Source organism: Triplophysa rosa, unplaced genomic scaffold (genome assembly GCF_024868665.1).
Source record: "Triplophysa rosa unplaced genomic scaffold, Trosa_1v2 scaffold520, whole genome shotgun sequence".
Classification (NCBI taxonomy): Eukaryota; Metazoa; Chordata; class Actinopteri; order Cypriniformes; family Nemacheilidae; genus Triplophysa; species Triplophysa rosa.
Window position 1 is genome coordinate 1 of NW_026634529.1, and position 12,677 is coordinate 12,677.

At 41.1% G+C, this 12,677-nt stretch overlaps 2 protein-coding genes across 3 annotated transcripts; one reads left to right on the forward strand and one right to left on the reverse strand.

Annotated features, from left to right (window-relative positions):
• Nucleotides 1-384: 384 nt before the first annotated feature.
• LOC130550979 (septin-5-like) lies at nt 385-1,907 on the forward strand (the record flags this gene model as incomplete). Its single annotated transcript, XM_057328514.1, has 5 exons — nt 385-471; nt 576-699; nt 816-950; nt 1,035-1,152; nt 1,689-1,907. Coding segments are annotated over 5 exons (524 nt in total), but the record flags the coding sequence as incomplete, so codon positions are not given.
• A 154-nt stretch (nt 1,908-2,061) lies between these two features.
• LOC130550980 (max-binding protein MNT-like) lies at nt 2,062-8,549 on the reverse strand. 2 transcript variants are annotated; one of them, XM_057328515.1, is made up of 2 exons: nt 5,731-8,549; nt 2,062-4,770 (listed from the first exon to the last, which is right to left on the reverse strand). In XM_057328515.1, exons 1-2 carry the CDS (start codon nt 5,891-5,893, stop codon nt 4,109-4,111), a joined length of 825 nt encoding a protein of 274 aa, XP_057184498.1. In that variant the 5' UTR covers nt 5,894-8,549; the 3' UTR covers nt 2,062-4,108. The 2 variants fall into 2 exon arrangements, with proteins under 2 accessions (XP_057184498.1, XP_057184499.1); XM_057328516.1 differs by having other exon boundaries at nt 2,067-4,770; nt 5,737-8,549.
• Between the last annotated feature and the right edge of the window lie 4,128 nt (nt 8,550-12,677).

The window sequence follows — 12,677 nt, forward strand, 5'->3', positions numbered from 1 at the left end:
ACTCCATTTCATTAGTTGTCAGTTATAATCATCAAATTAAAAGAAATAAACATTTGAAATATATCAGTCTGTGTGTAATGAATGAATATAATATACAAGTTTCAGTTTTTGAATGGAATTAGTGAAATAAATCAACTTTTTGATGATATTCTAATTATATGACCAGCACCTGTAAATAGATAAAAAAAAATAGTTCCCTGGGATTGACTAAAATACAGTTTGAATAGTAAAATATGTGTGTTATTAGATTTAGTGTTGCAAACAGAAAAAAACAAGCAAATTGCACCCATTGGATGAAATGGCCTGTATTTTAAATAAAAACTATATGGGGAAAGAAACTTATATTTGAGGTTTTGTTAACTTTCTCTATTTGTATTTCTTCAGGTGAGTCGGGTTTGGGGAAATCGACACTTGTCAATAGTCTCTTCCTCACAGACCTTTACAAAGACAGAAAGGTGCTGAATGCTGAGGGTATTTATCCCATTAATTCATCCCATTCATTGAACGTGTACATGCAAACCCTGGGAATCAAACCTGTGATCTTGATCAATGATGAAATCGTACTTTATACACAGAGCGGATCATGCAGACAATAGAGATCACTAAACACACAGTGTCTATTGAGGAGAAAGGAGTCAAGCTGAGACTCACCATCGTTGACACGCCGGGCTTCGGGGATGCTGTAGACAACACGGAGAGGTGCGACTGTGTACAAATATAACCATTGTCAGATATAAAAACAAGCGAATTCTCCCTGAGTAAATGTTTTCTTCTCACTGCTTATTTCATTCAACAACTTTGGTTTTATTTTATAGCTGGAAGCCGGTTGTGGACTACATCGATGAACAGTTTGAACAGTACTTTCGGGATGAAAGCGGACTCAACCGGAAGAACATTCAGGATAACCGCGTGCACTGCTGCCTCTACTTCGTCTCACCTTTTGGTCATGGGTGAGATTGTGTTGGCTGTGCTCTAAATATCTGATATTTATTCAAGTGATTAGTGACAAGATTTTTTGTCTACTCATTTCTCAGTCTCAGGCCGATGGATGTGGAGTTCATGGAGGCTCTACACGAGAAGGTCAACATAGTGCCTGTGTTGGCCAAAGCGGACAGCCTGACTCCTGTGGAAGTCCAAAAAATGAAACTGAAGGTGTGTGCGTGCGTGCGTGCGTGCGTGCATACAGTATATACACACCGTAAACCCGAATAAGTTGGGAAAACTAAAAATATTTGAGGTAATCAGTTACATCAAATGGTTTAAGTTATGATGTTCCCGATTTGAAGTAAGCAGAACAATCAAGTTTTGAGTTTGTTGTACTCATGCATAATACCTCTTAATTTTGAACATTTATTAAGGTAACTCCTTTTTTTATTTACAGTTAGATATAAGGTCGCAGTGTGCCGTGTGGTAGTGTACACGGCGCATTTTTATGAATTTATTTTGATTTGTAGGTCAATAAGATATTCTGTGCATACAGAAAATTGCACAAACCATTTACTGGAGTAGTACTACGTTAGTATTTTACTGTTACTATGTTACCATTTTTTAACATAATATGCTCCTCTAACATAGCATTTTTTAATCTTTTAAGTTAAACGTTTCTGTCTGGGGTTTTACATTGCTAATTCATTTATAACAAATTAGCCTATGCTTTTAATATAAAAAGTTTTTATTTGTCTTTGCAGTTGCGGCAAATGCAGGAGGTTCTGCAGAAGATTCAGGAACAGATGCACCATGGACATTAAAACAGCATTGCAGTTCTATGACAACATACTTTTATAATACTTTTTTAAATTTAAATACAGTTTTGATTGAGATAAAGTTAAGAGATGTGTCGGGTTTAATGTGTGTAACTGCAGTGAGTGTGTCGTTTTCTTGTGTGTGCGTGTGTTTTTGAACTATAGTCCTTCAGAATAATCAGAAAAGAACGTGTGAATGTGCAGCACATTGTTAAGGTAAAATGTGAAATAATTGTATTTTTAAAAGGTGTTGTAAATACAATGTGTTATTGTGTTACACATGATAAAAGACCAGAACAACTGACTTGTAAATGTCATTAGATTTATTATGAATCGTCATTATGTTTTTGTAGTAATCTAGCAATATTTTATAAGTTTTATTACTATTATTTCAGTTAAACATGGTGGACAACTCGATCCTAATGCAGCCCAAAATGTACAGGCGATATATAACTTAAACTTTCTCCATAGGGAAAATGCACAGTTTTTCATATATTTATATGTAATATCAATGTAGAATGAGGTCTAACGGTCCCGCCCACATCATACAGTATGATACATGGTCCCCGAAAATAAAATGAAAGGGGGGAGGGATTAACATTTAAACCAACCAACCAAAAAAACGCGATCTACATGCAAAACCAGGCATCAGTATAATCCTAAAATACATACACGTATATGTGAATGCGTGCATATACCTCACATATACACATACATTCATTCACATATATATATATAAAAGAGAGGGAAAAAACACACTAATTTCACAAAGGTTACGCTATTTTTGTTGGTATTTTAAGTGAGTCTGTGAAGCACAGTATCTTTTCATCTTCACATCCCCAAAACAAGAGGGAAAACACAAACAGAAAATGGGTGAATATGCAAAGTTTGGGTTTTTGGAGCAGGGTGATGATGAGGAGCAGAAATCACAGTGTTCAGTTTGAAAGTGACAGTATATAAAGCAATAATTCAGATACTTAGCCAAACCATCAGCAGTAAACCATCGGATTTAGACAGGAAAAAAAGAGTAAGAGAGCAAAGTTTGTGCAGGTTAAACCAAGCGAGCGCGTTTAACAAGCAAAGGTATAAACAGGGCATCTCTGACTGCTAGTGATAAATGGCCTTTAATCCTGGAAACGGACTCAGTGCAACAGTTTTTAACCTCTTAAAGCCAAATGCTTATACACAAAGCCACCTACAACACGACAATTCACACAACAGCGCATCAAAATAAAAAAACGACAAATAGAAATGACTGTGCAATGCAACGAACACAGTGCGGACACGTGCGCGCGCGTTTGATGCTGTGCGCGGAGACGGAGCTGCTTTATTCCAAGACTTCATTTGACATTTGAGTACGATTCTGATAATGCCCGACATCATTTGTCATTATCTGAAGTGTTAAAAGCGCATTAGGTAGTTTTATGTTAGACATTTTGAGCGCTTAAGAGTTTATATGCCTAAATGTAGTCATATATGTATATTGAAAAAGAGAACTTGTGTTTTGATTAGTTCGTTGCAGTTCTTCATCGACATTTTAAGACTTTGTGACTCACTGTAGCCGCATATTGTCAGACGGGTTCGACTTCACGAGGCGATGCGCAGACCGAATGGCGTTTAACATCTATGTATCGCGATAGGTAGTCGAGAGGTATACTTTCGAATTTCTCTCGCGATACTTTGATATTTTACGCCGATCAGTCTGCGCAGCGCATTCGACCGTATTAGCTTATAAACACATGTCGTTTCATCGCGTAGGCAGCAGGTGGCGCCATTGGGCTTGATTTGGGGTTATAGGCACTTGCATTTCCTCACAAGACACTTGTTCCGAGTGACCTGATTTTTTTTCAAGACAGTTTAAAAGTCCCCGTTAAAAACGTACCCCGTTAACGTTTTCTTTGCATGCTTTCAATACTTTTGGGCCCGTTTAAGCACTCTAGTTTTTGATTAACATTGAGGTTTCTTGTTTTTGTGGATTTTTGGTGAATGGATGTAAAACACAAGATCATGGCAGGCTTGTATATCAGAGCAAACAGAAAAGGGATAGCATGAAATATAGAGGGAAGGAGAAGAGGATTGATTTGTTTTTAGCACTCTGATCTCACATGACTAAAAACTGACACTCGCTGTCTTATAATTTAGTTAAGCAAGTGCATTACACGTATACCATTCCACTGCTGCGTGCCATGGCACGCAAGGCCCTTTCGCGCCCATCCGGTCCTGATGAAACCCCGCCGATGTAGAATCAACAGTAGTGAAACTGGGATCTAGTCACTCATCATCCAGCTAGCGTGTTTCATCTTCCGTCTCTGGTGAGTTGCTACAGAGAGCTCCATTCATTCGGCCCCAAAGTCTTTCTGCTTCTTTCAGGCCAGCTTTAGCGTGCTGACGGGAAAGGGGGGTACAGTTACCATAGTCACTGGATTGAGAACCGCCTGGCCGACCAGCCCGGCGTGATGATGGGCGACCACCGCTGTGGGCTTCCCCACCATGGCCCCCTGTTGGGCCCCGACCGGTGTGCCGTTGACCTGGGTTTGAGGGTGGTGTGCCAGCGTGTGCGTGATGTGCCCCACCACTGCTGGCTGCGAGACGGCCACCGATTGTGGGTAAATGGCAGTGGGGAGGTGGGTTACTGGGTGCACGGTGATGTGTCCGATAGGCTGGCCGACGTTAGAGGGCACAATGTGCGCCAAGTGTTTAGGCCCAGCTGGAATGACATGGTTCACGGCTTGGATGACAGAGGCGTGGGATACAGACGCATGAGTGATGACTGTCGGCTGAGTAGGGGTGAGCATGTGGGGAGGGGGTGCAGGAGCGATCGCCTGAGGGGTGACCACGGCGGGCTGAGGCTGGGTGGATGGAGCGGCGGGTAGGGGTGTGGGTTTGTGTTGGATGGAGATGTGCGTAGAGAGGATGGTGGGCAGAGGCATGGCGGCACGGGGCTCGGGTGGCAACGGCGCAGGGGGTTTGGGTGGCGGAGACGAAAGGACGTCTTCTGCTATGTCTTGGTCAAAGTTGTCTTCACCCTCTGTAAAGAGTGAAAATTGAGATACAGGTTAATAGATTTTTAAATGCATGGGTCTCTTATTGTCACATACTCACTAAAGATATAACATGTAAGATTATTTTTTTTATTAAATTAAATTAGTGGTTAAATGAATAAATTAGGAAAAATAGAACATTTTCATTGATGTTGAAATAAAATAATTTATAAGTCAAAGTTCTTCCCCAGTACAAAGCAATAATATAGTCCAACTGCAACAATGCCTTTTTGATGTTCAGACACTTGAGTGGCCCAGTCTTGATGAGGTCATAAGCAGGAAGTATACTATCATATGATATCATACCAGCACATATGAGTCTGTGAAGCTGACAAATTATAACATGGGCTAGTGTGTTACTGAAGAATGAGGCATGTCCAACACTATTGGACCTGACAGGTGGTGTTACCCAAACTGCATGCAAAGAGGGAATTTACATACATAAAGTCTGAGTCAATAAGACACAGTAGCAAAAAATGAGGCTGTTTAATTCTATGACTCAGAGCCAGGTGAAAATTGTTGAATTTCGCAGTCTTTGGTGCCAAAAGTCACCAGTCAGTAAATAAAACTGGATGAAACTTCTTTAGAAATGTAACTGATGCTTCCTGTGGCAAAAATGTAATGCTAACATGATGCTAGCCCTTTTAAAATAATACAAACATGATTTAGCATGGTGCCAACATGAACCTGCATGTTTTAGCATGATTAAACATGACATTAACATGTTTTAGCATGACTTGACATGTATTAACATGATTCAGCATGACTTTACCATGTTTTAACATGATGCTAGCATGTTGATAGGCGTTGTTAGGGTGTATAAGCTGGTTGCTAGGCCTTGTTAGGATGTTTAAGACATTTACTCTGTGTTTCTGTATATACATATATTATATACCCTGAAAAAGTAAAATGGGCTGATTTCGGCATGAATGTGTGTGTGTTTGTACCTGTACCTGATGCCGTTGATGTAGAGGCCTGGTCATCTTCGGGCTGGACCGTCTGTCTGAGGATCCTGTCGATCTCCATGATGTCCATACACTGACCCAACTCGTTCTTCAGCTCAGCAAGTCTCTGCTGGGTGGCGATCTTCTCCCGCGCCAAACGCTCCATCTCGTGCTCATACTCCTTTTCTTTTCGTTTTAACGTCTGCAAGAAATGCTAAATTACACTCCGCTCAAACACACCCGCAGGAGTATTGTCTCTGTAATTATTACATTATTATCATTATCATTACATGAATGCTCATCTGCCCACAATCACTCAATCACACAATTTTTGTTTCCTCAAACAAACTCTTTAAAGTGATACTACACCCAAAAATGATGTCATCATTTACTCGCACTCAGATTGTTCCAAACCTGTATGAATTCTTAGTTCTGCTGAACACACAGGTCTGGAATCTGGAAGATTGTCAAATCTCACTCCCCATTGACTCGCATCATTTCCCCCCCTACTATAGCAGTAAATGGAGGGCGAGATCTGACATTTTTTCCAAATTTCTCCCTGTGATCAGGAAAACAAAGAAATGTATACAGGTTTGGCTAAGGGTGAGTAAATTATGACAGAATTTTCATTTTTGGGTGAAGTATCCCTTTAAGTGTGACCCATTTCTCAATTATATAATCCAATTTTATTAGTAGTCTAATTTATTGTTTTGATGAAATAATGTTTGCATTTTGATATTATAAACTGATTTTAAAACATACATTTTAGTTTCAACCCTGTTTGTGTGACTTTTAAACAAATACAGTCTAAGATAAATAGAAACATCACCTCGCTATTCTGCATACAGAAATCAACATCCCCTTAAAAAGTTGTTATTCACTCCTCAATAGCCCTTCAGCTTTGACTACATTTTGATATTCATTGTGCAGTTTAAGTCTCAGGGCAGAAAATTCCTGCCGTCTAAATGTTATTCCCGTGGCTGGAGAACACATGCTTAGTACTGTAGGAAACTCCTAAGTGTGTCCAAATATGCATCTAAAAACGAATCTATAAAGAATCTAAAAACACCTAAATAAATAAATGAGACGACAGAGAAAAAGAGAGCAACAGTGTGTGGAGTCACGATGGAAAGAGAGGGATGTGGCAGTGACACAGGCAAATGGCTTGCTGACCCACTTTTTGCATTAGTCAGCTGACTGTGAAACATCGAACCAGGCTAACGGGAACAAACCGTTGAGGCGATTAAACCACTAAAACAGGACCAGGTATGTCTGTCCGAGGTTAAAAAAGGTGTGGAAGAAATGCAGAAGTGCAAAACCTGAGAGCAGAACTGCTTCGTGACAGCATGTTCAACATATGTGATCATGCGTAAAAGTTGTAGCTTTTTTATAGCGCAAAGCAGTTTACACTCCTTCCCCAGCCCGGAGCACGTGATGACTCTGACACACATCAGATGGCTTCGTCCTCCACCTCTCCCTTACCCATTACATGCCAAAGCAAATGTGTAACAGCACGGGTATTTTGGCTACCAAGAAACAGGAGCCCGGTAGTCCACCCTCAGAGGACAGCGGTGTACAGTAAGAAAAATCTAAAGCAGTTAGACAATGAGCGTGTATGCAGATGAGGGAGGGTGGTAATCATGAGTGTCTGGGGTTATATAACTCAGTGATACTGTATCAAGAGAATATAAATACGCTTAACGCAGTAGGTAGAGAGTGCAGAGAGAAAGAGAGAGGGGGAGTCTGCCCTACTGAAGCCTGATCTAGGATTAGTCAGATTGGGCAGCCTGGCATTAAACCCCCTGCACACAGCAGGTCAACATTGCACAAACACCCGGGCTAGCCAACACATGGCATTTCCTGCATGGATAATGCATATTATGCTGTTTTATGTACATATATACAAACTTTCAAAACATACAAATATATACATATAACTAGTTTAATTTAACCATAGGTTTTATGAAGAATGTGTATTTGAATTGTGTTTGTGCAAAGCTCGCTGCCTTATTGCTAAAGTATTCTGAGTGTTTGTCAGGGCGTTGCTAGGGTGTTCTGCGTGGTTGTCAGGGCATTGCTAGGGTTTTCTGGGGGTTATCAAGGCATTGTTAGGGTGTTCGAGGTGGTCGCAGGGTGTTCTCAGTGGTTGTCAGGATGTTGCTAGGGGGTTCTGGGTGGTCGCAGGATGTTGCTAGGGTGTTGTGGGTGGCCACAGGATGTTCTGGAGGTTGCCAGGATGTTGTTAGGGTGTCTGGGGGTTGTCAGGATGTTGCTAGGGTGTTCTGGGTGGCCGCAGGATGTTGCTAGGGTGTCTGGATGGTTGTCAGGGCATTGCTAGGGTTTTCTGAGTGGTGGAAGGTTGTTGCTGGGATCTTCTGGGGGTTATCAAGGCATTGCTAGGGTGTTCTAGGTGGTCGCAGGGTGTTCTCAGTGGTTGTCAGGATGTTGCTAGGGGGTTCTGGGTGGTCGCAGGATGTTGCTAGGTTGTTCTGGGTGGTCGTAAAATGTTGCTAGGGTGTTCTGGGGGTTGTCAGGATGTTGATAGGGTGTTCTGGGGGTTGTCAGGATGTTGTTAGGGTGTTCTGGGGGTTGTCAAGATGTTGTTATGGTGTTCTGGGGGTTGTCAAGATGTTGATAGGGTGTTCTGGGGGTTGTCAAGATGTTGATAGGGTGTTCTGGGGTTGTCAGGATGTTGTTAGGGTGTTCTGGGGGTTATCAAGGCATTGCTAGGGTGTTCTAGGTGGTCGCAGGGTGTTCTCAGTGGTTGTCAGGATGTTGCTAGGGGGTTCTGGGTGGTCGCAGGATGTTGCTAGGTTGTTCTGGGTGGTCGAAAAATGTTGCTAGGGTGTTCTGGGGGTTGTCAGGATGTTGATAGGGTGTTCTGGGGGTTGTCAGGATGTTGTTAGGGTGTTCTGGGGGTTGTCAGGATGTTGCTAGGGTGTTCTGGGGGTTGTCAGGATGTTGTTAGGGTGTTCTGGGGGTTGTCAGGATGTTGTTAGGGTGTTCTGGGGGTTGTCAGCATGTTGGTAGGGTGTTCTGGGGGTTGTCAAGATATTGGTAGGGTGTTTTGGGGGTTGTCAGCATGTTGGTAGGGTGTTCTGGGGGTTGTCAAGATGTTGTTAGGGTGTTCTGGGGGTTGTCAAGATGTTGGTAGGGTGTTCTGGGGGTTGTCAAGATGTTAGTAGGGTGTTCTGGGGGTTGTCAAGATGTTGGTAGGGTGTTTTGGGGGTTGTCAATATGTTGGTAGGGTGTTTTGGGGGTTGTCAATATGTTGGTAGGGTGTTCTGGGGGTTGTCAGCATGTTGGTAGGGTGTTCTGTGTGTATGTACACAAAGGCTGCATGCCTGAAATGTTTTGGCCAAGCAATGGTGTCTGTGATTAAGTATCTTGCTTTCACTATTTTTTCTGGCACACTCTGGAGACATCACATTAAAGGGACTGTGATACTTTAGTTGCTATAGTATTGTTTAATAAACCAAAATGTGATTATGGTGCCATGACAACCTTCAAACTGATAAAACCCAGACTCAAATCCCAATCTAAACAAACCTCACTGCAATAAAAAAAGTCATTTATCTCTTTTAAAAGAGTGCACATAAAACCGGTACAGAATGACCCCAGGTCCGTTTTGACGAATTCCATCTTTTGTGTGTGAAGCAACTGAATAGACATCCCTACTGACTAGATATATACACATCCCACTGGATATCACCACAGCAACAGCTGGAACCCGCCATGGTCTCCTTGGCAACAGTGCAGGGAAGGAGCAGCGTGGTGATGAGAAGGTGTAATAGCAAAGCAAGGGCTAATGCTACTGGCTCGCACCGACCTTTAGTGTTTCACAGTCCAATGGCTTTCACACTTCCTCCCTCCCATCTTTTCACACACCGTCTTCCTGTGTGATTAAAAACACTGCTCACCTGCTCCCTCACATAACACTAATTGCGTTAAAATTTGTAGTTTGAAGTTTATATATGTAGTTATGCATTGTATAACAAACCTAAAGTAAGACGAAGGTAAAAAATAATGCTTTATAAATCGACATATACGCCAGACCAATATAGAGAACCGCTATAAGAGCCATCACTTGTCCCATTCAAAGCATTATTACGCCAAAATCTATAGATGATCTTGTCAATTTATGCACGTTTTCTTTTATTTAGCAATAGACTGATGAATTCACCAATTTGAAACTGAGTGTACAAGTAACAGTGTTAAGTATTCCATCAATTCCAGAATCGTCCTCCTAAGTTTTCAACATACAGTCCTGTTGTCAAAAGTTATGTCTATTGCACGTCTATTGGTCAATTGACGTCTTCGCTTTTCATTCAAATATATTATTGTATTAAAGATGAGATGTATTAAAACTTTGTATTGATGTTGCATAGTTATACTTGGAGAATAAAGTTGAAGCTAATCTTTGAGAAGTATTTAATGAGGCTTGACAACAAATTACACCTATGCGCAAACTTTATAAAGACTGAGCCCTGGAAAATGACTACAAAAAACTACCACAAAAGAAAATAAACAAATATTAATAACAGATAAATTGCAGCTAATGTTTCCTTTATCATGCAAGCTTTGTTTTTCTAAGTATGTTTGAATAAACCCATATTCCCTGATATGCCGTATTTTGCTTTTACAACCTCTGCAATTATTACAAATGACTAGAGGTCCCCAGGTAATACTAATCCCGTGCGAATAGTGCTCAGGGCATATCAAGCGATCTCTAACAAAGCAATAGTGACGCATAGTACAAAAATGTTTTACTCACATAAGATTGCTGCGCCATTCCTATCGGATCCAATATTGACGGCAAAACACTGCTTTTTCATTTTAGTCTCTCCGCAAATCCAGCGTCAACCTGTGCCTTGTTCCCAAAGGAATCCATTGTGAAATGAATCGAATAAAAACGCTTAATGTTATATCCACGTTAGCTGGAACATCTTTAAAGATCAACTTCTTTACTAATGTCGGAATCCGAAGGAAGGTTATGCAGCGACTGTGTTCTTCCACAATCAGGCACTGACTGCACAATATTTTGCGATCTTTAACGGCATGTTTATTGCTTGCTTGCTCTATCTGGTTCCGCTCAACTTGTGTTACTTCAGAATTGTCATGTGCGAACCAGTGGGCGGGGCTAGAGAAGTAGTCGTTGATATTCTTCTGTGGAGGCGGTGTTCAACCTATCAGATAGATGCATTCCAAGACCTGCCATTTGCTGGGCCTGGTGTCAATAACAGTTGTTATTTCAGTAACATGGGCGTTTTCAGGTCTGACACTTACAGGATGTTTGCTTGAATACAATTCCCTCTTATACAACAAAAGCTCGGGTTAAAATTGTGGTTTTAATTCATGGCTCCTTTAAGATATATCAGGGCAATTTATTTTCAGTTAAGACAGCTCAAACTTTCATTTCAGTCTGGGACTAGTCTTAAAGGCGCAGTTTTTGATTAACAGTGGCCACTAGTGTTGTATTATAGATTTGCAACAAATCGCTCAGTCCAAACTCAACGGTGGCCACCATAGTACAAAAATATGTCATTCTCATGTTGACGCAGGGAAGAGATCATGCGGGCATTAAGACTGTAGAAAGAGTGATGTCTTATGTATTACATAAACTAAAAGGTCTGTGAATTTTAAGTTTAAAAAGAAGGATAAAAGTCAGGCAGGAGCAAGGACCTGCGTTAATATTATGAAGACTTTCCAGCAGAGACACGTTAGGACCCGCGGCACTAAGGCTTTTAGCAGAGATACTCACAGATATCTATGGAGATACTTTCCAGCAGAGAGTCGTTGGAGAGAAAGATCGTCTTAAAATCACCTCCGAGGATGCTTTGATTCGGATAAGTATGTGAGTAACATTGGAGCAGTTTTGAGCGTCATTGCTTATCTGGAACCGCTTTAATATAGTACTCGTCCAGATACTGGAGAGAGAGGGCGAGAGCGCGTAAGCGCTAAAACTGTTGAGAGAGCCTGTTTTACTGTCTTACTCAATGATGAATAAACTTACATTTAATCCGCGGGTCACATGCGTTCAGAACCGTATAGTACGATCTGTACGGATCACCCGCGATCCGTTTCACCACGATACCGCAGCGGAGAGGAAACGCGCGTTGTAGAGTTGTTTGTCCGTTTAGGGCTGCTGAACAAAACATGGCGGCGAATTCAATGCATGTAGGGCCGCTCTGTATGTAGATATAAACAGCTTATTCTAAGGTATTAAAATAACAGTTCATTACGTAAGGTCTTTATACACCTCTGAAGAAATAGTTTTGTATATTATTGCATATCTGTCAATACATCCTCCTAGAAACCCCGTATTGTTCCTTTAATCCTTGTCTGTGAAACCGGGCCTTAGTGTTTATTCATTTTGTACAAATGTTGTGAATATTTTTTTGTATAAATTAAGTGTTAATTTGATTTCAGCAATTTTGTACAATAAATTGTGATATGTATATACTGGCATTACATCAGCATCTGATATTAAAACCCATATCGATCAGCCCCTAAATCAAATACAGCAAAACATCTGCGTTATAGATGTTTTCACATCAACGCTGATGAGGGCGGTCCAACATTGCGGCTGTGAATTGATGATAGCATACAGTCCAATTGTGCCTATGTTACATTACTCTCTAACTAGCGGATTTAAAAATAAAACAAAGACAGACTGTTTTTGGCTAAATCAAAATCCAAATCCACAAAGCAATATTCAGTCTGCAGACAAACGCAGCACATGGGGAGGGACTCCCTGCTGTTTACTGACCACTAGCTCTATTCAATGCGGTATCCATGGTTACCACACCTTACAAGGCCATGGCCCAGAAAGCAAAAAAACACACATTGATGTGAACAATTATGTGTCACCTACTTTACGCAAGCATGCCAGACTGCATGCATGAATCAAATGGTATTTTAAGGCGTTTCCTGCGCTATTGTTTTATTCA

Excerpts from the sequence above, each read along its gene's own strand:
- LOC130550980 (XM_057328515.1), bottom strand. The coding sequence starts at position 5,893 with ATGGAGCGTTTGGCGCGGGAGAAGATCGCCACCCAGCAGAGACTTGCT. Across the intron at positions 4,771-5,730 it reads ATCAACGGCATCAGGTACAG|AGGGTGAAGACAACTTTGAC; the intron begins GTACAAACACAC and ends CACTCTTTACAG.